Source organism: Schistosoma haematobium, chromosome 5 (assembly GCF_000699445.3).
Source record: "Schistosoma haematobium chromosome 5, whole genome shotgun sequence".
Taxonomy (NCBI): Eukaryota; Metazoa; Platyhelminthes; class Trematoda; order Strigeidida; family Schistosomatidae; genus Schistosoma; species Schistosoma haematobium.
Window position 1 is genome coordinate 16,575,321 of NC_067200.1, and position 24,365 is coordinate 16,599,685.

The window sequence follows — 24,365 nt, forward strand, 5'->3', positions numbered from 1 at the left end:
ACAAACTTGTTTGGATTTCTTCAGGGTAATAATCATAATTAAAATCATCAAAGAATGATGATATAGCATGGTAACAATCAAATCTATATATTGTGCTAATCAAATCATATAATGGATGTTGTACTTTAGTAAATAGGATAACAACATGAGTTAGTTAAATGCGAATTCTTTTGAAAGTTCACGATGACCTCATGCAGTGTGACTGGCTGCCTAACTTTTAGAACAATATCAGTTTCACAGAAACGACATAAAGAACTTTAAAGTCCTACATGTAGTATTTCCGTACTCAAATCAATTTCTACTGTGCATCTGAGGACTGAATTTTGAATGAAAGCACGTCCTCAAAATATACAGATTGTAAAAACAAAACGATAATCGAACGTCAACCTCAAATTTATTGCCTTCAAGATAAACTGACAGTTGTTGTATGTTAATGATTGAAGCATCACCCACACCTACCGGTGACAGAGGTCATTGCATTATTCAACACGTTCACAGTCGTTGATGTATCAGGCACTTACAGAGTATCCGGCAATCCCAACTACTGTCCCGAAAACAGATTGCCATACCTGTATCTTATGGCCTATTACGCACGTATTAACTAAGAAACTTGTGTAGAATTCATTAATGTAAGACGGTTACCATCTGACATCAACCTCTCAAATGTGGCTGTCAAAAAATATTTCCCTGTCCCAAAAATTCTGACCAACTCCATTTTTTTACTGCTCGATCAAAACTTATCAAAGGGTTTGATTACTTTAAAATACGTATGTAAAATAATTATTGTATGCGGGCAATCAAAATAGAAGTAAGGAAATTCGTGGATGACTTTTAATTTCATTGAGTATTTACATAAGAAAGTTGAGATACATGTTTCCTTGAATATACCATCACTTTATCACATATTAATAAGCCATCCATAGGAATATTGAGTTCCAATAGCTACTATCTACTCAGCGAATCATATTAGATTGTTGAAAATTCGAGACAGTAGGTCCTGTTTGACATAGATCTTGTACTATTTGAAACTGGTCGAAAAGTGGTATACTTAATATTAAGAGACTTATTTTTTGATGTGGTCTCAACTTTTGTCATTCAGTGTTATGACCAGGAATATTAATACAGCTAACACTGAACTTAAATTATTCAAGAGACTAAACAGTTCAGTAATGAAAACTAGCTTTATGAACAGAACATTAAGCATCAAAAATGTAACAAATATTTCATCCACAGAGTAATACAAGTGACTGAAGAAATTTCCGTGTAGATGAGTGAGAAGATAAGCTTTACTCTTGGTATTAACCATTTGCTTTAACAGACAATGTACTTAGCCCATTAGTATAGGAATATAATTACAAATGAAGATATTAGAACTACGTGGCACAATAAGTCACAGACAAGACCAATAGAAGAAACCAGCTTTTTGATTGTAGAATAGTTCCAATATGCTCATTCCTATGTAGACCTGATGTCCGTGTTTATCTAAAGAGCAAAACTGAATACTCTGGAATTACACAGAGATATAACTTTTTGAAAATTACTACAAGCGACGAAATACTACTCATCACGCAAAGCGAAAGCAAAGAAGACAGATAGATAGTTAGATAGACAGGTGGTTAGTTAGTTAATCAATTAGTTAGTTAGATAGATAAATAAATATTACACACCAAAAATAAATCAGATCTCTATCCGGATACAGTGATTTTTTGTCTTTTATTCACACCTAGTAATATTCATATTTGAATTGATTAAACTTAGTAGATCTTGACAACAGTTAGTCAATAATTTGGTATTCCTTCGAATATTGAATCGATCTGAGTTGAACTAATATTGAAAAACTCTTCAGCAGTGAACATCCACAACCCCGAAAGTGAAAATCAAGCTCAGGGCCTTCTGTCTCGCTTGAGAACACTTAACCTGGCATACTAATGTAGGGAATGCTAATCACAAAGATTTTTGTAAATACTGTATGGCGAGATGTGGTGTAGAAGTTGCAACAATTGTCGGACAAAGTGACGACTTTCAGTGCTTTGAAAGCACAGCATTGGCAGTGCACTTGGAGATCTGTCTAGAAGACAGTCCAGTTTTCGGAACACACCTGAAGACGCAAGTACACAGTTGAAGGCTATGTATATGTATTGTGTAAATACTTTGTAACTGCCCTTTCCCATCTGCCTATTGTCGTGTTTAACACCAGAATGAAACGGCCTTCCAGTGCTCCTGGGTTTTCAGTGCTGATCTAACTTGGGTCCCTTCAAGATTTCAATGAGATTCAACAACCTCCACAAATCCTTACTGACAACAACAGGATAAATTAACACAATTCAAAATTTCACGATAACCAACACGTGAGTAATAAGAAATCAATTTTGAGCATCACTCGTACGCACACCACATAAGACTTTAACCACCATATCAAACGCTACTCAGAGAATATAGTAATTAAATACAATTAAGCCACACTTCGTAAATAATACATGATAAGTATATTTCTTTAAAAATGTTTAAACTTACTATCTAAGCGATCATTTTCAATAACTCGACTTGGTAGATTATTGTGAACCTCTTCACTATCTGATTCTGAGCAATTTCGAGGACTTTTTATAACCTGAAGTGTCGAGCACGGTTTCATCTCTCGAAACTGCTGAAACTAAAGTAACAAAACTGGTTATAACTTTCACATATAATGACTTCTCTATACTCGGCGCCCAACTTTTGTCAATCTATTCATCCTAATATTGACGAATATTCGTATAAATTATTTTCCAATCGAATTAAATTATCAGAGAAAAAAAATACATAACTGGTACAATCACAGAATTTTTAATCTACGATATTTAATACAAAATGTTTTTCCCAAATCTCTGATGGTCAGATCAATACAAAATGCTTAGTTCAAACCTTGGAATATTTATACAATAGAGTTTCAGAGAAGGATGTAAAAGACGGTTCTGATTTTGCAGTATGTGGAATACGCGTTCGCTTTTTTTGCAGTAATGAAATTTATAGACAAACTGATTGCATAATGGAGAACTTATCTGTAATGATTATTTTAACTAATAATTTTTTTCCCGAGGTTATAAAATAAGTAAGTCTGTCAAAGAGACTTTTGAGAAACTGGATATACTCTGCTGTTATATCAACAATGCATTCGACATTGTCAATTAAAACATTCATAAAAACGAGTGTTTTAGACAATGTTAAAGTATACACTCCCCAGTCACAGAGAAAAATAAATATGATGATAAATTATATTTTTTGGCATCTTAGTATACAAACGAGTAGATAGATTGATTTCTCAAAGTTTGTATGGAAATAATATATCTACTTGTCAATACACTTGTTTCTTTAGCTTCATATTTATTCCATATATTATTAAACTTAATGAGATGTCTTATGAACAGAGCTAGGAAGAACTGTTTGGACAATATTGTATAAAGGAATTAGAGATCACGCACGAAATATTCACTGGAACCAGTTACCTTGAAAGTCTTTTAAAGAATCATATGAATTAAACGAACAGTAAATCAGATGTATTGACTATTAGTAAAAAGTTTTCACTAGAAGCTTTAAAATAGAAAGGCGAAAAGACAATATTATTATTATTATCACAATAATAACTTACATCAAGATCATATTGTTCTTGTTGTCTCGATGAAGTTGGAGAAGATTCAATCATTTTATTCATTTCTATCAGCTCACTTCCATTATAGTCGATTGGCTTTGATAATTCAGAACAGTCAACCTCATTTGAATTTATTTTTTTATAAATATTAGTATTGTTTTCGATGTTCAATAGATCTGTTTTGTATAGACTGTACAAATCAACAAGTGGAAGTTTCTTGTGTAGTAATACATCTATATATTGATCTATTTGATGTGTTGGTATAATCCTACAAAGTAATAGTATCACATAGAACGTTAAATACGTAATAAGGACTCATCTTAAGAGAAACAGGTATTTAGTGATCCCGATAATAAAAGAATGTACTTCCTAAATTTAGAGCTAATTTTTATCATGGATCAACATCAAGTATGGGAACCAACAAAAAATTAAGCAACACTGGATAAACGCTTCGTTCTAGCTTGAGGTTTCTTTATAGTAATACTAAGAACAGACATAGAAGGCAATTGAGTTCATAGCAAGCCTGGTGCAGTTAGGCCAACGAATCAATATTCAGTTATTTGTATTTTAAAATGTAATCGACTTATTCTATTGCATGATTCGAAACCAGTCACATTATTCTTTGCTTGGCAATGTTTTCTGAACAGAAAATAGATCTCAAAATTACTTATCAGTAAGTTGATAATAAACACTTAGTTTTGTGTAAATGTTGAAACAGTTCAAAAGTAATTTTCCTTCAATAACTTACACGTAGCACATTGAACTCGCTTTAAATCGAACAAAATCGAGAATATTCAAAGTATTTCAGCCAAATTCTGAGTAACTCAGTCAAAACATTATGTAGACAAAACAGACTAACTTCAGGGAAGCATGAAAAGCACTTATACGGCCCACAGAACTCACAAGACATCTAAGTAGCAAATACAAACCTCTCTATAGATGTCAACCCACAAAAAATAGGAAAAATCAGCATAGCCACCAGACAAATCAACAGTGGAGAACCAGCAGCATCAGACAACATACAAGCTGAAGCACTGACGTCAGACATGGAAGTAACTGCAAACCTGTTACACATCCTATTCAAGAGGATTTAGGAGGATGAACAAGTGCCGATAGACTGGAAAGTGGGATACCTCATCAAAGTAACAAAGAAAGGTGACTCAGTAAGTGTGAGAACTACAGAGGTACCACACTACTATCAGTATCAGGAAAAGTTTTCAACAGTGTTGTTGAACCAGACGAAAGATTCAGTGGACGCTCAACTTCGAGAACAACAGACCGGATTCCGTAAGGGTCGATAGTTTACAGACCACATCGCGACACTATTGATCATTGTTGAACGATCAAGTGAATGTAACTGGTCGTCATACATCAATCCTCTTAACTATGATAAAGCATTTGATAGTGTGGATAGGAGAATCTTGTGGAAGCTTCTTCGACACTATGGTGTACCTGAGAAAATTTTCACCACCGTACGGGAGTCTTAATACGTCTCTTCTACCATATAGGCTCCTTAGGTGGATATCTCAACATCGCCTGTCTCTACAACTTGATTATATTTTGGACAATGACTAGAAATGTAGTTCAATAAGTAATGTATGCTGTGTTTGATTCTTAATGCGGACATCAACAATGATGGATACAAAATAGGATATAATACCCATTCCGAATCCCACTATGATCAACTATCTACAATATACTGTTTTAATTTTAATTTAAATAGTTACTATGTTACTTTAATTTTAACAGCGAACGGAATTCATGTCATATAAAGAACCATGTTTATTTTCGTTACTTTAAAATTTACACAAAACATTATACATTAATAGAATTGACCATTTTTGTCTTACGTCAGCATTCCAAGAACACCATGTTGATGACAAACAGCTTGTTGTTTTAAACTGATATCATTCAAATCAACAGGATTACCATTAGCTGGACGAGCTACAATCATTCGAATTAAAACTATTGGGTCGCTCATTAATTTTTGATTGATCTCGTGAATTTCATCAGACTCAATTTGATTTGAATCTATTTGGCTTGGGGATAAAGTATATTTTTCCGATCGTATATTAATAGTATTAGTAAAAGTTGATGAAGTTCTGTTTGTTAATGGCTGTGTTCTGATAAGCGAAGATTTTTTATTCATAGTTTTTGTGGATGTTTCATCCGTCTGCAAAGAATCTTGTTTTAATACAACTTCAGATAGACAATTTGATATAGTTTGGCGTAGAACTGTAGCCACTTGATCTGGTCCATAACTTCGAACATTATGATCATGAATGCAGACAATATGGTCACCAAGTCGAAGACGACCGTCCTTAGAAAGAATCAGTATAAACGACAAGAAACAGATGAGGTAAAACTATCATGTACTACACTTAACATCATATGAATTATTAAAATTAAACACTAAGAAAAATTTATGTTACCGCTTACTTCAGAGATAAAGCATGATAACCAAGTCGTGAACAGTCACTACGGACAGGATCATACATTAACTTTTTGATAATGTAGTAGAAAATGAGCAATAATCAACACGTTACATCTTAATGTAAAAATGACATCCACTCAGACATGTCAATGCAAGGGAAATAGAATCGAAGAGAGAAAACCATAATTATAGTTTGCTGCTACACAAATAACTCACTGGAATTCGGAATTCCAAAGTTACACGAGTGGGGTTTTTCAATGACATAAAGACAAGTGATAACTAGCCACTGATAACTGTATCCATATTTTTCTATCAGTCAATTCGTTTTTATGGATCAATATACTTCTTAATCAGTGGTGATAAGAAAGAATTCCGAGTGATTGTTATCATTACTGAACAAAATATAGAGTGATATCAACTGAAGTCTTGTCGAAAACCAGAGAATGATAACTGTTTCATATAAATGACGTGCATCCCAAAACACCTTCAAATTAAATGTTAATAAACTTTTAACAATACATAATAGTCCAAGTAGAGTTTTTGTCTTTAATATTGTCTTACCAGTTCAGCTGCTCCACCAGGTGTAATGCATCTAACGATTACACCGGTGCTCTTACTTCCACACATACCAAATCCAAGATGTGTTGCATTATCAACTATCAATTCGATTACTTCTATCTCTGTCCAATCTGTATTTAGCTACAATAAAAATATTCGTAAAATGTGAATTAATATACTGATTCAAAACATGAGTAAGATGACAGTTTGCTTAGATAGAAAAACTAATTTTTCACGATTAGAAAGCTATGAGGCTAATTTTTATTATACAGAATAGAGCTATAGTTAATGTCAAAATAGTTGAGTGAATGGAACAAAACAAACGTCTACAAACGAGATATCGATTCGTTAACTTTCAAAGTTGTACTCATTACTGACTAACTTTTAGACGAATTTTAGAAGTTCGGGTGAGAAGCCGTGACTAGTGGAATTTCGACATTTTAGGGGTAAGACAGATATCATCAATGACATCGTACAATAATTTTACTGTATTGCGAGTTGACTGTGATTGGAAATGTAGATTAGATGTTGAAAAGTCAGTTTTCCAATAGTATCATACTCTTTATGAGGATTGAGGCTCCTGGTCTCGATCTCTAACTTTATTTTCGATAGCTGTTGGACTGTGATGTGAACTATCCTTAATAACTCACCATTCATCACTGAAAGTTAATTTGGAAATCTTTTGAAAATAATTCACATATTACTGGTTATTAGGTTTTAATTTAACATCCGTCTAAATCAGCAGCGTTCAAGACAGTTATTAAATCACGACAGATGTTATACTGTTTGTTTAAACTCAGGTGGGAGAATAGATTTTCCGTGTTCAGGACATCTTAATTCTCCTAGTAAAAATGGTATCGGAACAGTTGTATTTTAATAACCAGTGATTTGCTATCTACCCTTTAGGATTAACCGAATTCTAAAGATCAAGGTATAGTGCGGTCATCAGTCTAAGAAACTCAACATCATGACATAAAGACTTAGTTCCGTGTGTAAACCATCTATTAAAATAACAATCCTATAATCTCAATGTAATTGATACTACCCTTTGTACTCTGACAAGTATCATATAATGTCACATTCAGGTATATTACCATCGAGTTGTTCGGTCTCCAAATAATTATTTTAGGACCAACATATTCACCCTAACTGATTACTGAATACGTAAACAGTGGTACTCTATCTATGATCTGTAGATCACGTAACAAAATAGAGAATAGTACAACAAATGTGATATTACAAAATAAGATGTTCTGATGTTAGGCTGTAAGAAGAGGTTGAATTGCAACGGTTGGTGCGTTTTTAGTTCCTATGTACGCCATAAGTATCATTACAATCTTTAGTACACCTTACTGAAAAAGGTCATATAGCAGAAAATCTAGATTTGAAAATTCTGTAATTATCGATATTTGATTCAACAGTGTTGAATTAAAACCAAATAATAAAAACTTACCATTGTTTTGACGCTTTTTATCTCAGTTCATTTGATTAATTCTTTTCTGATTGGAATGTAATCGTAAACAACTATCTGTAATCAGTTTAACTCTTTGCCTATTCATTCTGCTTTCCTCTTACGCTTCTTAGATTTTCTGATTATCCTGTTGTCGACCCGAATTAATCATATGGTCCTGATAATAAAGTGAGGTAGAGAAGAGTCAAAATAAAAATTTTTTTACACAAGATGATTAGTTTCAAATTGTTTTTTGTTAGTCTATAATTTAATGGGATGAAGATCAGTATTTTCAAGAAGTCTCAGAAAACTCCATAGTACCAAAATAACTTTTAGCCAGTCAACACCTTTAGAAGGTCTGCTGAGAAAACCAATAGCCATAACGAAGTATCTGGACTACTACTCACTTGAGTATCTGTTAAAGTGTTCAAGAATCCAAGCACAATGGGTACCATATAAACGCCTTTCGATTTCTGTAACTAGAAAATCTGCCGTATTATCGAAATCTTACGTTTAAAAATCTTGATATTTGATCCTGATATTTGAACCTATAAAACTAGCTAAGAAGGTATTATCGCAATCGTTAAATGTCAACATTATTGTGGGACGACACCTCAACGATTTCCTCGAGCATCACCTTTGTACATCACGTCACCGACTGTTCTTACGATGACACTCGCTACCCATATAAGTCCACACTGTTGAAGGTTTTTTACATACACTGGTAACCCACTAGGAAACTGACGATCAGTTTTCTTCACCTTGGGTTTATGATCTCGTCTTCTTCCTTGTGGATACATATCATTAAATGACGTCCGAATCTTCCTTCCGGACACTGACCTAGCAGGGGAGGTAACATTGGTTGAGGCTAGATTTCGGGTTATTCTAGATGAACTTCTCCGTCATGCTCTCCCCTTGTGACTTGATGAAAATTCGCCAAAACGCTCATTCTGGCCGTTTGACTGGGTGTGGTAGGGTGGTGTGTTATTGCGTCCTTCAAACAGAAGTTCGACATTTTCAACTATAACTAGTGTTTCCGGAAAAGCAAACTGCCCAAAAGCCTATTCAGCACCTTCATGTTTGAGGTCGATGAGGTCTGAGGCATTAAATAAATCTGGCCATTTTGCAAATTAGTCGATGATGATTAAAAAAGTTGATCGTTTATTAGCCCAGTAAAATCAGCATGAACACGGGGCCATGGCTTTCCTGAACATAGCCATATGAACGGCTGTGTTTTCGATGGCAGCTTTGTGGCATATGCACACTGTGGACATTTGTTTGCAACACTTTCAATGTCCTTATCCGTCAGTGGTCAATATACATAACTGCGTGCTGGTGCCGTCATACGGTCGATGTACACCAGGGTGACCTGAGCGAAATTGTTTCAATACCAGGGATCTGAGAGTAGCTAGAATAACCAGGCGTTGCTCAAACAGTACACAGGAGTTGGTAGTAGATAAAGCTCCGGGTCGTCGAAAATATTCTATTAAAGTATTATCGAATTTGTTTAGCCAACCGTCATACTCATGCTTCGCGACTTGCTGAAGTTCATATTGGACATCGTAGCATCCTAGACCATATTCGCCGTTGTTGGAAACGTGTCGATCACATCCGACATAACTCGGTTTACTTTTGCTTCAATTGATACTGCCTTAACAACGCAACCCTCATCGATTGTTCGGTTTCAGTTTATTAATCTTGATAATTCACTAGCCTGTTCAAGACTGGTTGTTGATGTATATTTGATAATAAAATCATAACCAGAAAGGAATGTAGCCCACTGCTGTAAGCGATTTTCAGTGTTTATTGGTGTTTATCTATCTAAACGATCTCGAGTCACCGACTGCTCGAAAGTTGAATACTACCACCAAATACGAATTATGAATAATTCTTTCTAAAACCACGTGTGCGTTTCAAACTGGCCTCCTTCAACGTTCGCACAATAATCAATGTCAGACAACAGAAAGGGTTGGTTATGTCTTTAGAAAGTCTTAATATCGACGTCTGTTGTCAATCCGAGACCCGCATTCAAGACTAGTAAAGTACTACAAATTTGCTCTCCATCTGTCGCTTTGAAAAGCTTGTTTCACGTGTGTCTATTCGGGGACGCTGTGGGATTTTCTTCTGGTTTTGTTGGTGTTACACTACGTGCTGAGGTTGTGTCAGCTCTAACAGATCGGATGGTGGCGACACTCTGGTTAAAGAACTGACAGAATTGTCTACAAATGTCTGGTAATTAGAGAATGTTCCAACACCATAGAATGAGTCGTTAGTTATCCCTATCTCTAATAAGAGTCCACTTCACTTATCTAACAACCATAGGAGGATAAGTTTACTTCTGATGGCATCCAAATTATTGACTTCCGTCATACTTCGTAGATTGTTCAAAACCCATGAAAGGTTGACTTGCGAGGAGCAGACTGGTTTTCGTCCTGGTCGAGGATGTATTGGTCATATCTTCACCCTCTCCCAAATCTTAGAACACCTTCATACTTATTACAAGCCAGCAATCGTAGTGTCTCTCGACATCAGGCTCGCCTTTGATTCATTGGACAGGACTGCTCAATGGGATTGTCTATTGAAGAAAGGTGTGTTTAAAAGCCCTATATACAAACACCACTGACGGAGTGGGGGCATACGGTCACCTCTCTCCATTGTTCTAACCCAGAAGCGGGGCTAGGTAGGGTTGCCAAATCTAACCATTCCTTTTCAACTTTGCCATCAATGACGGTCTGAAATCAACTTTGATGGATGTGGGTAATGGTGGTGTCAATCTGTTGTCTGGAGAAGGACTCTTCGGCCTTGAGTGTCCGGATGATATTGTCCTACTGTGTGATGGTACCTAAGCGATGCAATCTGCACTTAATCAGCTGGCAACCAGTGTCCGTGGGTATGGCATTTGCTTTGCACCTTGGCAGTGCAAAGTACTTTTACAAGACTCTCAAGATCCTAAACCTGCACTCACTCTTGGTAGTAAGCAAACATGAGTAGTCGAGAAGTTCGTGTATTTGGGTAGCTCAGTAAGTGCTGTTGTTGGCGTGAGTGATGAGATCAACTCATGTATATTGGAAGCCAGAGCGACTTATGTAAATCTAGGTTATTTTTGCAGTCAGCCAGTCAGTCAGCTACAACAAAGGACCATGCACACATATGCATCGGTCCAAGTTGACATCGTTGGAGCCTTCGTGATGTTAGTCTTGCTGTCAAATGATGCGTTCACAACCTGGCGGTGACAGCAGTTTTTCTCTCTTTGATTTGACAATGTTAAGTGACTCTCTGTGTTTGATCATCGTTGTCTCAAAGGATTTCTGACATCCACTATCAACACCATTTTATTAATACAGTGATTCGACATCGTGTATTCGGGTACGGCTGTAGTGTGTGTTACTGATGTCGACAGATATAAATAGTATGTATCATCAGTCGAGAGTGAAATATCTGGCGGCAGAACGTTAGGAAGATCGAAGAAAAGAGAACGAAAACAAAAAATGATTGGTGTGAAAACAAAAGAACATTGAAGTCTGAGACGATTGACTGATATTTGCGAAAGGAATAGTTAAGTTTGAGACGATTGACATTTTGCAAATGAAGAATTTAGTGTATGGTTCTCAAATTTTACTAAGACGTTCTGTAATTTTCTGTTCAAATACATTTGACTGTCCCCACCAGTGCGACGAAAATTCAAGTAGGGGCACCATCTCGAAACATCGAATTCGGTGACTTGCACATGTTCTACGAATATCATCTCAGGGAATCCCACGTCGTGAATTATTTGCCTACACTGGGACTGGTTGGAAAAAGCGGAGAGGTGATCAGTGTATGACATGGTATCGCGGTATGAAAGAAAGCTGTACAGGACTGGCTTCTGTTGGTTCTTCACGAGTCTCTGGTTAAGATCCTACAGATGGTGCAACACAGTGGCTAGAAACGTTATCAGATGTGGCTCAGAATAGAAGCCAGTGGCAATCCTGCTGTCACTTTCTTTTACTTTCTTCATACAAAATGAACGTAACTTCTTTAACTGGAAGAATGCTTTCTCGTTGTATCTTTGCTAACTGAACTGCCTCTCCCATTATTGTTTCACTCTCATAAACTAATTTCTGTCTGTTATTTTTTCCGTTCGCTCATACGCACTTTACATTCTCTATCTCCTCACAATTTCATTATTATTGTGTGGCGCCTATGTATTTGGTGCCCTTATGTACCAACGTTTTTTTCATTGTCATATAGTATAATTAGTCAGGTGAAAGTACAGTTCAAACGGTTTCTCCTATTTAAAGAATATTGGCTCGCATTATGTGATTGTGACAGAAACACAGTTAACGGCAAATTATACTGGTTCCTCTAAAGTTGCTATGTCATTTCACATTTTATACTAACCATAATTTTCTACTTCTACACTATTAGTATATTGATGGATATCGAACCTTTTACTACACTTTTCCTATATTACATAATGTGGTTAAAATATTTGGTTAATATAGAGTGATCAAATTGACGATGTGACTAATTCATTGTGTATTGATGTAAAGTGACCTAAGTAAATAAATTAGTAAGCACTAGGGAAACGATTTCCAGGAAATTTTGGACGGAATGATTTCCAAATCATGAAAATTCCACATCCAATCAAAACTAAATGCTTCACACGGATTTCTACAAATCAGATGTCATGAATAGAGGATTTACAATCAATTAAATAACTATTTTAGTGGGAAGAAAGCGACCATGAAGAAACCAAACACTTATTTTAATATTTCACAATTTCTTTGATATTAATGATTATACTTCCAAAATTTATCATTATGGGTACATACAGCCCAAAGTCGGTTCAATGTCAATCATGTTTTGTGATAAGTAGGAAGGTTTTAATTCACATCTCTATCTTTCGTTCAAAATTACTCCTCACATTTTTTTCAATAGCCATCAATCCCACACATCAATGTGTACATATTAATACACTGACTTAATCATGCATTCACACACTTGAAGAGCTAACATTCTAGATAAAATTTTGTCTTTAAAAAAATGAAAGGGAATTTCAATGCAATTTGACAATCAGTTAGATGCAATGTTGTCCAAGTGCGGTCAGTCAGTCAGTCAGTAACAACGTAGAACTTCGTACGTACGTACATCAGTTCGAGTTGCCACACCACATTGGCACAGAGATGCACTTGTCGATTCAAATCCCGTAGTGGTAGAGGTAGCAAGAGTATAAGCAGTAATCGGAAGATTAGGGTTTGGAGATGTTATTTAAAGAGTATAATACAGTGAAACAAATTTGGAAAGAGGAAAAAAGAGACATGAAGAATTCAGAAGATTAGAATTTGGGAGAGCACAAAGAGTGGATGCACCTGCGCCATTGCAAACGATTTTCAGCCATGTCATTCAGGGTCTCTAACCATCGGTTGCTATCATCTCGCGGTCCCCAACCAGGTAGTCTACACCTACCGACATGACTCAGACCACTTGTCAGTGACTTCATGGACTTGTGCCATGTTTTGGTCTGGCCGCCCCTACTTTCTTCCAACCTACTCCTATACCACTGAACATCGCACGTCGAGGTAGTCGGTCGTTGGGCATATGTAACACGTGTCCCAGCCATCTCAACTGATGAAGTTTCACTACTTCATCAATTGATTTGCCATCCTTACCTAGTACCCGTTTCCTAACAACTGCATTACTTACTCGATGGTCCCAAGTGCGGTGTATGCTACTTATTTTGACTGATTTAATTAGTATGTAGCACCAATCACAAGCAGAATGCATACCGGCAGAAGATTGAGGAGATTCAATTGAAGAGAACAGAAAGGGGAAGGAAAAGTATTTGCAGTAACAACAGAAATGAAGGAGTCATGAAGCATACAGAGGACAACTGATGGAGGATGTGCAAATGACGTATTTAATGTACGGTTCTCATCTTTTATGAAAGCACTCAGAGATCTCACATTTAACAACAAATTGACCTTCCCCACCTAATTTCTTGATCACTGCAGTAGCAACACCCTTGAACAAAAAATAACAAGCAGCAAATGAATTTCCTGTTCAAAGAATGGTAGATGCATGTTGATTGTCTGTTGAAATAGGTGTGTAATAACTGCATTTAACAGGGAATAATATGGGTGTTTCTGGAATAGCATTGAGTTTGTGTTTGAGTCTTTCGTACTTAATCAAATACGTGTAGTTATATTGTTTCTCTAACCTACAGTTCCATATAAAATGGATACAAATTAAGAAATTTCACTACGGTTCGTTCTAATAAATGATTTTGTGTTAGCAGCTTTTGAATCATTTAGAGCATTCATGAGCATGCATATTTTGCACTTCTTATCATGCGGTTTCGCTCATCAATAAGGTCACTGACTGAAGAATTCTTACTGAAAATCAATTCAATTTATCACAGCATATTATATGAATGCACAATGAAATACCTAGTTTTGAGAAACACTCCTCTAGGTAGATGATAACAACATTACTCAGTTGCTTAAATTTGAGTACGCCGAACGGGGTTTAAACTAGTCACTCAATCTCGTATTAACTATACTTGTAACAATCAAATGCCTACAAAATAATCTAATTCTCATCTAGACCTAATGTTAATTGAGCAACATTTCAGTATCGATAAATAATCTGGTATAACTTAGGAGAAGATAATCGTCAGAACACCATAAACTTATTTTTTTCGTGCTAGTAGATACTCAACAGTAAGGAGTATAAGAAAACATGAGAAAATCTATACATCTCTCAAGAGCCTACGTCATTGTGTTATTTGTTATTTTACTGACCTCCTATATGACTTAGATATTTACACAAGTTTATTACTTAGTTGCAACTAATATCGTGTTATGGCTGTATTGTAATTTGATGAGTAGTATTCGATTAGCTATAAGTACTAGAGATTATGACATATTGTAATTGTACTTTGTTATCTATTGGTTTATATTTATAATGTCCATCAATTAGTATCACTGAGGATTCGGCAGTTTCATTAACTCCCAATACTCAAAAATTATGGTTATTTACTGGAATGACTTTCAAAGGATTTAATTAAAAGCATAGTTTACAATTATGAGGATGAGGCACTTGGTGGATGGTGAACATAAGACGAATATTACAAAGACGTTCAAAATGTTGTGAAGTAAGGTAATAATTGAAAGTACTCCACATGAAACGCCTTATAGGAGTTCACGTACATATATATATATATATATATATATATATATATATATTATTCGTGTTCTTTGACTCACTCGCTCGCTTACTCCTCGGCACTCGAATATCATTCTTGCTTCGTGTGCCTGTGGTTTTGATGATTTGTGCATGGTGCAATAATAAATTTAATCAACGCTTTTCCTGTACTATGTTCTTATATGCAATCTTTCTTTCATATATTACCACCACTGAATTAACTACTTCTATGAATCCGGTGTTCATCTTGTTGTGCTAATGAGATATGGCAACTTGGGCCAATGCGCATACGTGCCTGGTCCTACATTGTAGCTGACTGACTGACGCTTCGTATTCGTCTTCTGATTTATATACCGTTGGGCGTTATCTAGTAGCGGTTATCAGAACGAGCAGTGTACTAAGGTCCTACCATGCCAGACAGGTTGGTTGAAGAACGGTACGACTAGAAGCATCAACCCAAGGTCAGAAGGCGAAGTTGTACTACTGACTGTACAGAGTTGTGACAGCATTGAGGTGTTTATGCCAGACAGCCAGCATAGCAGCGATGCTGCCTTCTCACAAAGTAAAGTTGTGGTTAGAAAAGCTCAATCCTAAATATGCACACCTCACCTTATCCCAATGATATCCGTCTCCGGTGCTGAGGTTTCAACAAGTACGGAGCTAATACAAAAATGACTCACAAAACGTTCGTGTGTAGCCTGCCTCAGGCAGTTGTCCTTTGGACACTGCGGTCACGCTGTCAGGTCACTAAGACCAACCCGACCGTAGCTGCTCCCTTTAAGCGGTGGTCGGGCCTACCTATCGTGATGACCCAACCGAGCTATATTGGCTGGAACATATGTTCCTGTAGGTTCTACCATGCCAGGCAGGTCGATTGGAGAACGGTAAGACTAAAAGCAGCAACTCAAGGTCTGAGGGTGAAATCGTACTGCTGACTGTAGAGGGGTGTGACAGCAGTAAGGTGTTTCCCTCGGACAACCAGCACCTGCAGCGATGCTGCCTTCTCATAAGGAAGGAACGAGTTAGAAAAGGTCGACCCTAAAAATGTCATACCTCACCTTACCTCACGGATTTCCGTCTCCAGCGGTAAGGCCCTTTGAAGAACGGAGCTAACACATTAAAAACCTCCCACAAAAAGGCCGTGCGCGACCGGCCTCAAGCAGTTGTCCCTTGGGTTCTGCGGTCACGCTCCCAGGTTGTGAAGGCTAACATTAACCCAACGTCCTTTTCAGGTTCCTCAAGAGGTCGGTTGCGGCCCGGATAGCTCAGTTGAAACGTCTCTGACTGCGAAGCTGGGTGACACGGGATCGAATCCGCCAGGGAGCACCAGTTCCCTTAAGATTACAGGTACACCTTGCTGACGAGTGCCAAGTAGCACGAAACTCGGGTCCAGGGTTTCCTGTCGACTATCGCCAATCACCATCTAATCTAAATACCCTTCCACGGTGTGGGCAGCGGGGAAGTGACATCAGCCCTCATACCCGTAACAGCACACGAGACCAAGTTGGTCACATTCAAATCCTTCCTACACCACTTAATACCTCTCTTATCTCCAAGACTAACCCTTCTCACGTCCATTTATCACCTAGCACAGCTAAGGCAAACGATTCGAGTACGCGGATCGTTATTCCTAGTCTCCTGAAACCACGCTCTAAACTACACGTAGGAGCTTTTAACGTCCGAACACTGTGCTAAATAGGACAACAGGCTTGCTGTTAGCGAAACAATCTCAGAGAAAGATGGACATATTATGCATTCTCAATCCAGGAGATTGGATCGATGGGCAGAACACTTTAGGGATCAGTTCAACTGGCCTTCAGCCACACTTTGGTTTCCCACGATCTCCAGCCAACCTGAATGGCAAGTTAATGCAGGTCCTCCGACTCTTTACGAATTTGAAAAAGTTATAGGAAATCTGAAGCGTGGAAGAGCAGCAGGCCCTGACAGGTTTACTCCTGAGATTTTTAAGGATGGTGGTTCAGTATTAGCAGTGAGATTAACTGAGGTCTTAGGTAGAATTTGGGAACTGGACGCAATCCCATCTGACTGGTCTCAATCACTGATTGTGCCAGTCTATAAGAGAGGACACAAGTCCTCTTGTGACAATCACAGAGGAATCAATTTGACTAATATAGTGTCTAAAATATTAGCTTCAATAATACTTCGACGCCTAACTAAAGCTCGTGAAGAGCAGACTAGAGAAAACCAGGCTGGTTTTCGACCTGGACGTGGTTGTATAGACCAGATATTCACACTACGTCAGGTTCTAGAACATAGACACACATTCAGACGCCCCACAATCATAGTATTTCTCGACCTTAAGGCGGCATTCGACTCTGTTGATCGTGAGGTTCTATGGCGGTGTTTGTCACTGAAAGGAGTACCAAAGAAGTACATTAACCTTGTAAAGGCTCTCTACTCGAACACAACTGGTCGAGTGGGAGCTTATGGCGAACTGTCATCAGAATTGATTACCTCAAGTAGTGTTCGTCAGGGCTGTCCACTCTCTCCATTCTTGTTTAACTTTGTCGTTGACGTACTTTTAGAGATAACACTTTCCTCGTCTAGATTTCCAGGGGTTGGACTTCTACCAGGAGGTTCACTTGTTGACTTAGAATATGCAGATGACATAGTTTTATTTGGTGAAGACGCTGACAAAATGCAGAGTCTTCTGACCACTTTAAGCAACAATGCAAGCATGTTCGCAATGCGATTCTCTCCCTCGAAATGCGAAATGTTACTTCAGGATCGGGTTGCATCGACACCCGAACTAATGATAGGGATTGGAGTAGTTGAGCATGTCGACCGCTTCACTTATCTTGGAAGTCTCATCAGCCCTTGTGGTCTGGTGTGTGACGAAATCTCAGCACGGATACAGAAGGCTCGACTAGCTTTTGCCAACTTGCGTCACTTATAGCGTAGGCGAGATATCCGTCTATCAACCAAAGGACGGGTTTACTGCGCAGCAGTTCGTTCCATCCTACTTTATGGCAGTGAAACATGGCCGGTAAGAGTAGAGGATATTCGTAGGTTACTAGTATTTGATCATGGGTGTCTTCGAAGCATTGCTCGTATATTCTGGGACCACTGAGTACGGGATGCAGTTGTTAGGAAACGGGTACTAGGTAAGGATGGCAAATCAATTGATGAAGTAGTGAAACTTCATCAGTTGAGATGGCTGGGACACGTGTTACATATGCCCAACGACCGACTACCTCGACGTGCGATGTTCAGTGGTATAGGAGTAGGTTGGAAGAAAGTAGGGGCGGCCAGACCAAAACATGGCACAAGTCCATGAAGTCACTGACAAGTGGTCTGAGTCATGTCGGTAGGTGTAGACTACCTGGTTGGGGACCGCGAGATGATAGCAACCGATGGTTAGAGACCCTGAATGACATGGCTGAAAATCGTTTGCAATGGCGCAGGTGCATCCACTCTTTGTGCTCTCCCAAATTCTAATCTTCTGAATTCTTCATGTCCCTTTTTTCCTCTTTCCAAATTTGTTTCACTGTATTATACTCTTTAAATAACATCTCCAAACCCTAATCTTCCGATTACTGCTTATACTCTTGCTACCTCTACCACTACGGGATTTGAATCGACAAGTGCATCTCTGTGCCAATGTGGTGTGGCAACTCGAACTGATGTACGTACGTACGAAGTTCTACGTTCTTACTGACTTACCGACTGAATTGCACTTTCAGGTACCTCTAGAAGAACCCTTCTACGGTGTAAGCGACGAGGAAATGATAATTGCCCTCATTACTCTAACAGCACTTAAAACTACTGTATTTACCGATAACTTCACTGTCAATGTATAAATACACACCAGTCTTAAGTAATGTGACAAGTTATTTGTGTTTCATTCCTAGATTTTATTTCGTTTCAAAATCATTTGCATTGGCTATGGTATAATAATTGTTATAACGCTCGGATTTACTTCGTCTACACGTATGGGACGTTAATTTACCTTAGACGAATATCAACACTAGATTCCTTCCCAGTGTCTGTTCTACAGGACTTCAACACAACTCAGATCAAGAACACGTGATTAGCCTGACTAGAACGTAAATATATTTCCACACCCAAAACTGACAACAAGCCGACACAACCCAACTGCGATCAACAATCAGTAATAATAATAATAATAATAATAATAATAATAATAATAATAATAATAATAATAATAATAATAATAATAATAGGGATAGGAAAATATATAACTCATCTAACACCTGTCAGATTATCTACATGTCTGACTGAGCAAACAACCAATGAATATCGTTGTCGCCTACATATTAATAATTCATATATATTAATTGTTAAAAATTTTTTTACCGATATTTAAAACTGCGATTCTCTCTTTTGAGTTGCATACATGCTGTGTGGATTACATCATATTAAATAGAGTGGCTAGCAGCGGAATACAGGATGAGCATTTTGTCCTATTTGGGAGTGGTTAGCTGCACTCGTAACTGCACTCCAGAGTTGGTGTATATACATCAACATCAACACTGGGGTGCAGGTGCATTCACTTAACAAGTATCAAATATGACGGAACAACGGTCTTGGAATTTATTGCTAGCCACCATCCATCTTTGCTTAAAATGTTTGTAATAATACTATTCATTATAACTGTCCGCATTTGCATATGATGATAAGTCTCGAAATAAAATATATTCATTTTACTCTCCCAACCTTGTTGTTCCTGATTTTCTAATTTATCTACTATTCATGTTATAGCAAGTATTAAAAATAAGTAATTGAATTATCTGAAGGAACAGTTTAAAACATCCCTTCAGACTTCTTTTTTAAATATACTACAATGGTGTAGGGATTTTGTGGAGAGTCGTTTAATTTGTCACGAACTGACCTTTACGGAGGTACTATTGAAAACCAGAGACCACTGGACAGCTGTTCCGTTCTAGTATTTGAATCCTAAACAGTGCTCAGTCAAAATAATTTCATATTAGTGGGTAATTATAACTTTACTGTAAATTTACTAACATGTTCTATATTTTAAATAAAAATAATATATTTGTAGTATCCCAATGAGTAGAAAATTGGATTTTCTGACGTTTCGTGACTTAGTGTAAGTCACTTCTTCAGAGAATAAATAACCAAATTAAAATTAATTCAAGTTTAAATAGTACGACGGAACAATGCAAGAATAATATTTGATCAATCAAAAATCAGGTCTGAAAAAGTTGGTGACATGTCATTTCTGTCAAGGTGATTCATAGGTGATATGAATGTAAATTTGGGTGTATGTATATGTGCATTGTTTAAGAATGAAAACTTGTGTGACCTTTATGGTAAGAAAGGATAGAGTTTAAATTTGTAATATGATAGTGTGAAATTGTAAATACGATCAGAATGAATGCCTAGGATAGATGGTCCAAGTAGGATGTATAGTAAGACCTTCCTTTCTATTGAGAGAAGTAGGATTAAGCATTATATGGAACGCCTCAGCTACCCTCCTTTCTTTGTAGTGGGAAAAGCCTTTTTGCAATATTTTGATATTTTTAAAATCGATTTGGTGGTTGTGGAAAATGGCATGAACTCCTATTGCCGATTTAATTTGAATTTGGTTCAATTCTACAGGATTGTTAGGAGGTTTCTTTGTGTACCTAATATGTTCTTTGGCTCTAGTCACGATTTCGCGGGATGACTCTCCAATATAATAGGCATCACAATCAATACAACCTAATTTGTAGACGCAGTTCTGTGTGGACATGAAAGGGATTTTGTCTTTCAGGCGAACTAAAGTATTACGTAGTGTGTCCGTTGTTTTTTAATACACTTTGATTCTGTGATGTTTTGAGATTCTTTGGATTTCTTCTGTTGTGCCATGACGGTATGGTAGAACTACAGTACCAATCCATGGCATTTCATTCGAATCATTATTGTAATGTAATAAATTGTTTTGTTTTAATATGCTTCTAATAATCTTCATAGGAAAATTATTAAATTGTAAGATGCTAACTATATTCATTTGTTCTTTTTGTTTGTCTTCCTCTGATGTGATGATCTTGTTAGCTCTTCTAAAAAGATTTAAGGCTAGCGAGATCTTTGCACTGAAAGGATGTGCTGAATGGAAGTCAATATAACGATTTGAATGTGTCGGTTTTCGGTAAATGGATAGGTTTAGACTTCCATTTGGATTTCTTTTTACTAAGCAATCCAAGAATAGTAGCTCACCATATACATTTTCATTTTCATTGGTGAATTTGATGTGTGATGAAAGTGTATTTATTCGTTTAGAAAAAGATCTTAGATGAGTCTTTTTTATAACAACAAATGTATCGTCTACATATCTAAGCCAAATTCGTGGTATAATGTTGTGGGCGAAGATATTTGATTCTATGTATGCCATAAAAAGGTTGACTACAATCGGGGACACGGGGGATCCCATCGCTACACCGTTAGTTTGTTTGAATAACATACCGTTAAAAGTAAATAGCGTTGAATTTAAGCAAAGTTTTAAGGATTTCATGATTAGACTGATGCTCAACGGACATCTGTCAGGAAGAGTATTGTCGTTCTCAAGTAAACCACTAATGAATTCTAAGCATTTATCAATGGGAACACTTGTCTATAAAGAAACGACATCAAAGCTTAACATGATTTCATTCTTCTCGATGACTAATCCGGATAATTTTGATTTCAAGTCATATGTGTCTTTAATTATATTATGTAAGTTGAGTTGCAGTGGTTTTTTTTTATGTGAACAGAAAAACAAAGAAGCCATGACAAACAACGAAAGCTATTTTTGGAGACGTTATTTCATTTAATTCAAAGCTTGTAAAACGCTAATATTTCGTTTTTTCGCTAGGTTACTATACAAACCATAAGGTTTCGTTTGATATATGATGCACTGTTATACGCTGTTCTGTTCTACAGCTATTGTAATTTAAACATAAGCTTTGGTACTCTATTTTTCCACCCTAATGCTCAGCTTGGATATAATTGTATTTTTATAATTGTTTGAGTCGTAGTCGTATTAGTCATCTATCTATTCATGTATCTTTTTACACTAATCTGAACTGGAGTAAGGAAACGGAGTCGGAAATAAGTCGAGTAGTGTTCCAGTCGACTCGTCTTCGCTCTCTCGCTTGTCAACCAATCAAGTAATAGAATAGTTTACGTCTCTCTACCCAAGACAGTTTAAATTCGGAATCATGCATTCTAGCCTCAAGGTTAAACCAGTTAGCCTATCGTTCAAGGCCTTAGCCTAGATCGGTACGGGTTATCTTCTGTTTATTACTGGGTAGGCAGATCAAGGACTTAACAAAATTTATAATTATTATAACTGCTGTAGCACTAATATTTGCACTCAAATGAATGAAGTGATGGAAAATATTAACGTTGTAGTATTATTTACCAATGGTTACAATTCTTTTTAACTATGATAAGATAGAAAGAGATACCATGGGATGTTCCGTGTGACCTTCAGTTACATCCTTGGCGATCAACCTTTTGTTTGATAACTAACTCTTTATCGTATTGTTTTAAGTTGAAAGTAGAAAGTATAGGTATAACTCGTTTTCATGTTGCGTTCTAATATCTTTTCGCTTGAGACTTCAGACTATAACCGATAAATAATTATCATATCTGTTATTTTATCCATACTGGTAGTTTATAACAATTAGTTATATCCTTATTATAGTTGACTGATTGTAGTTGTGTTGACACTGAATGGTTGCGAAATATATAAAGTGACTGGTAACACAGTAAATATATTGAATATGATGACAATATTAGATTTCATACAGACGCCATATATGAATTCCATCGACTACTGTTCTATATAGACTTAGTAAATGCCTAAAGTTTTCATGCAAATTGTAAACTAGAACACAAAAAAATGTAGAAATAAAATTGAAATTAATATAAATCCATATAAACAACTTACTTTTATTTATAATTTTCATGCAGAATGATGTACTTCAGTTAGATTGTGCAAAATTAATCCTTTTGAATTATGTACAATTGTGTATAATGGCATTTGTTTCTTTAAAACAAATTATTATTTTCAATAAAATAATACCAATAAAATGTTGAATGTAATCAATTGAAATAATTCTCAATACTGATTTTTAAAAAATTTTGTATATTAAAAAGATTACTCTAGATTTCCTCATTTATTGTAGCCAGTAATTAAGTGATATTTACTTTTATGATAGATTACTATTAGTAAGTGAATTCAATTGGATTTATTTTTAGTCATTTCAATTTACGAACTATGTGAAGATTGAAATGCTTTTTTCATCCTGTCGTCCTTGGTTTCTAAGATTTAAAATGAAATAAAGTTCATCTCTATTTATATATTCGTTTATACCATCAAATAAAATAATGCAGCCTTGAAATAAGCCCAGACCAGTTTGATGGGCAAAATGTTGGAATTAGTTCAATTTCAAGTTTGTTTAAAATACAACTTGACACATTGTTCAAACTTTATCCTTCCATCTACAGACACACATTGATGAGACACATAACAAATGTACACATAAATGATAATCCAATTTGTAAACGTATATATATATATATATATATTAACATACATATACACCAATCACTTTTAAGTTTAAACTTAGTCTGATTTGTTATTGGTTAAATATGAATTACAGTCTGATATAAATTGTAAATCAACGGGAATGGACTTTGAGTATGTGTGGAGGAGAGATAGTTTTCTGGAACGAGTTTGTTGTTATATCTTTGACAATTATTTTGTATTCCCTACTTTGATAGTAAGAATGAATGATTCACTAGCCTTCATTACTTTGTTATACACACAACACACAGTAGCTACTCATCAGTATTTTTCTGTTTAACCTAATTCTGACCTGGAATAATTGTACATTTGAAAACTGGCATACGTGAATTTATATGCACATGACTTTCATTTATACTATTGCAAGTGCAAAATTGCGATACATGTTCAATGTAGATAGGATCTGAGTGCCTACTACTTTACAATTCTAAATTTAGAAAATATGTACACATAGGCACCTTTATGTTTGAAGCATATGAATGTCAATCATTTCATGCAGTTAGTTCCCTTTATGTATTTAAATAAAGCCAGAACTCACATGGATGCATAATAATATGGA

The 24,365-nt window shown here is 36.4% G+C and overlaps 1 protein-coding gene across 1 annotated transcript in view; it reads right to left on the reverse strand.

Moving 5' to 3' along the window:
• Positions 1–23,755, reverse strand: part of MS3_00009253 (uncharacterized protein) — a 46,182-nt gene extending 22,427 nt beyond the window's left edge. The window contains exons 1-6 of the mRNA XM_051217597.1: positions 23,168–23,755; positions 8,071–8,245; positions 6,621–6,758; positions 5,476–5,945; positions 3,626–3,893; positions 2,515–2,650 (exon numbers count right to left, since the gene is read on the reverse strand). Coding sequence (XP_051065012.1) covers positions 2,515–2,650; positions 3,626–3,893; positions 5,476–5,945; positions 6,621–6,758; positions 8,071–8,073 — 1,015 coding nt within the window. The 5' untranslated portion in view covers positions 8,074–8,245; positions 23,168–23,755. The remainder of the gene's footprint in view (positions 1–2,514; positions 2,651–3,625; positions 3,894–5,475; positions 5,946–6,620; positions 6,759–8,070; positions 8,246–23,167) is intronic.
• Between the last annotated feature and the right edge of the window lie 610 nt (positions 23,756–24,365).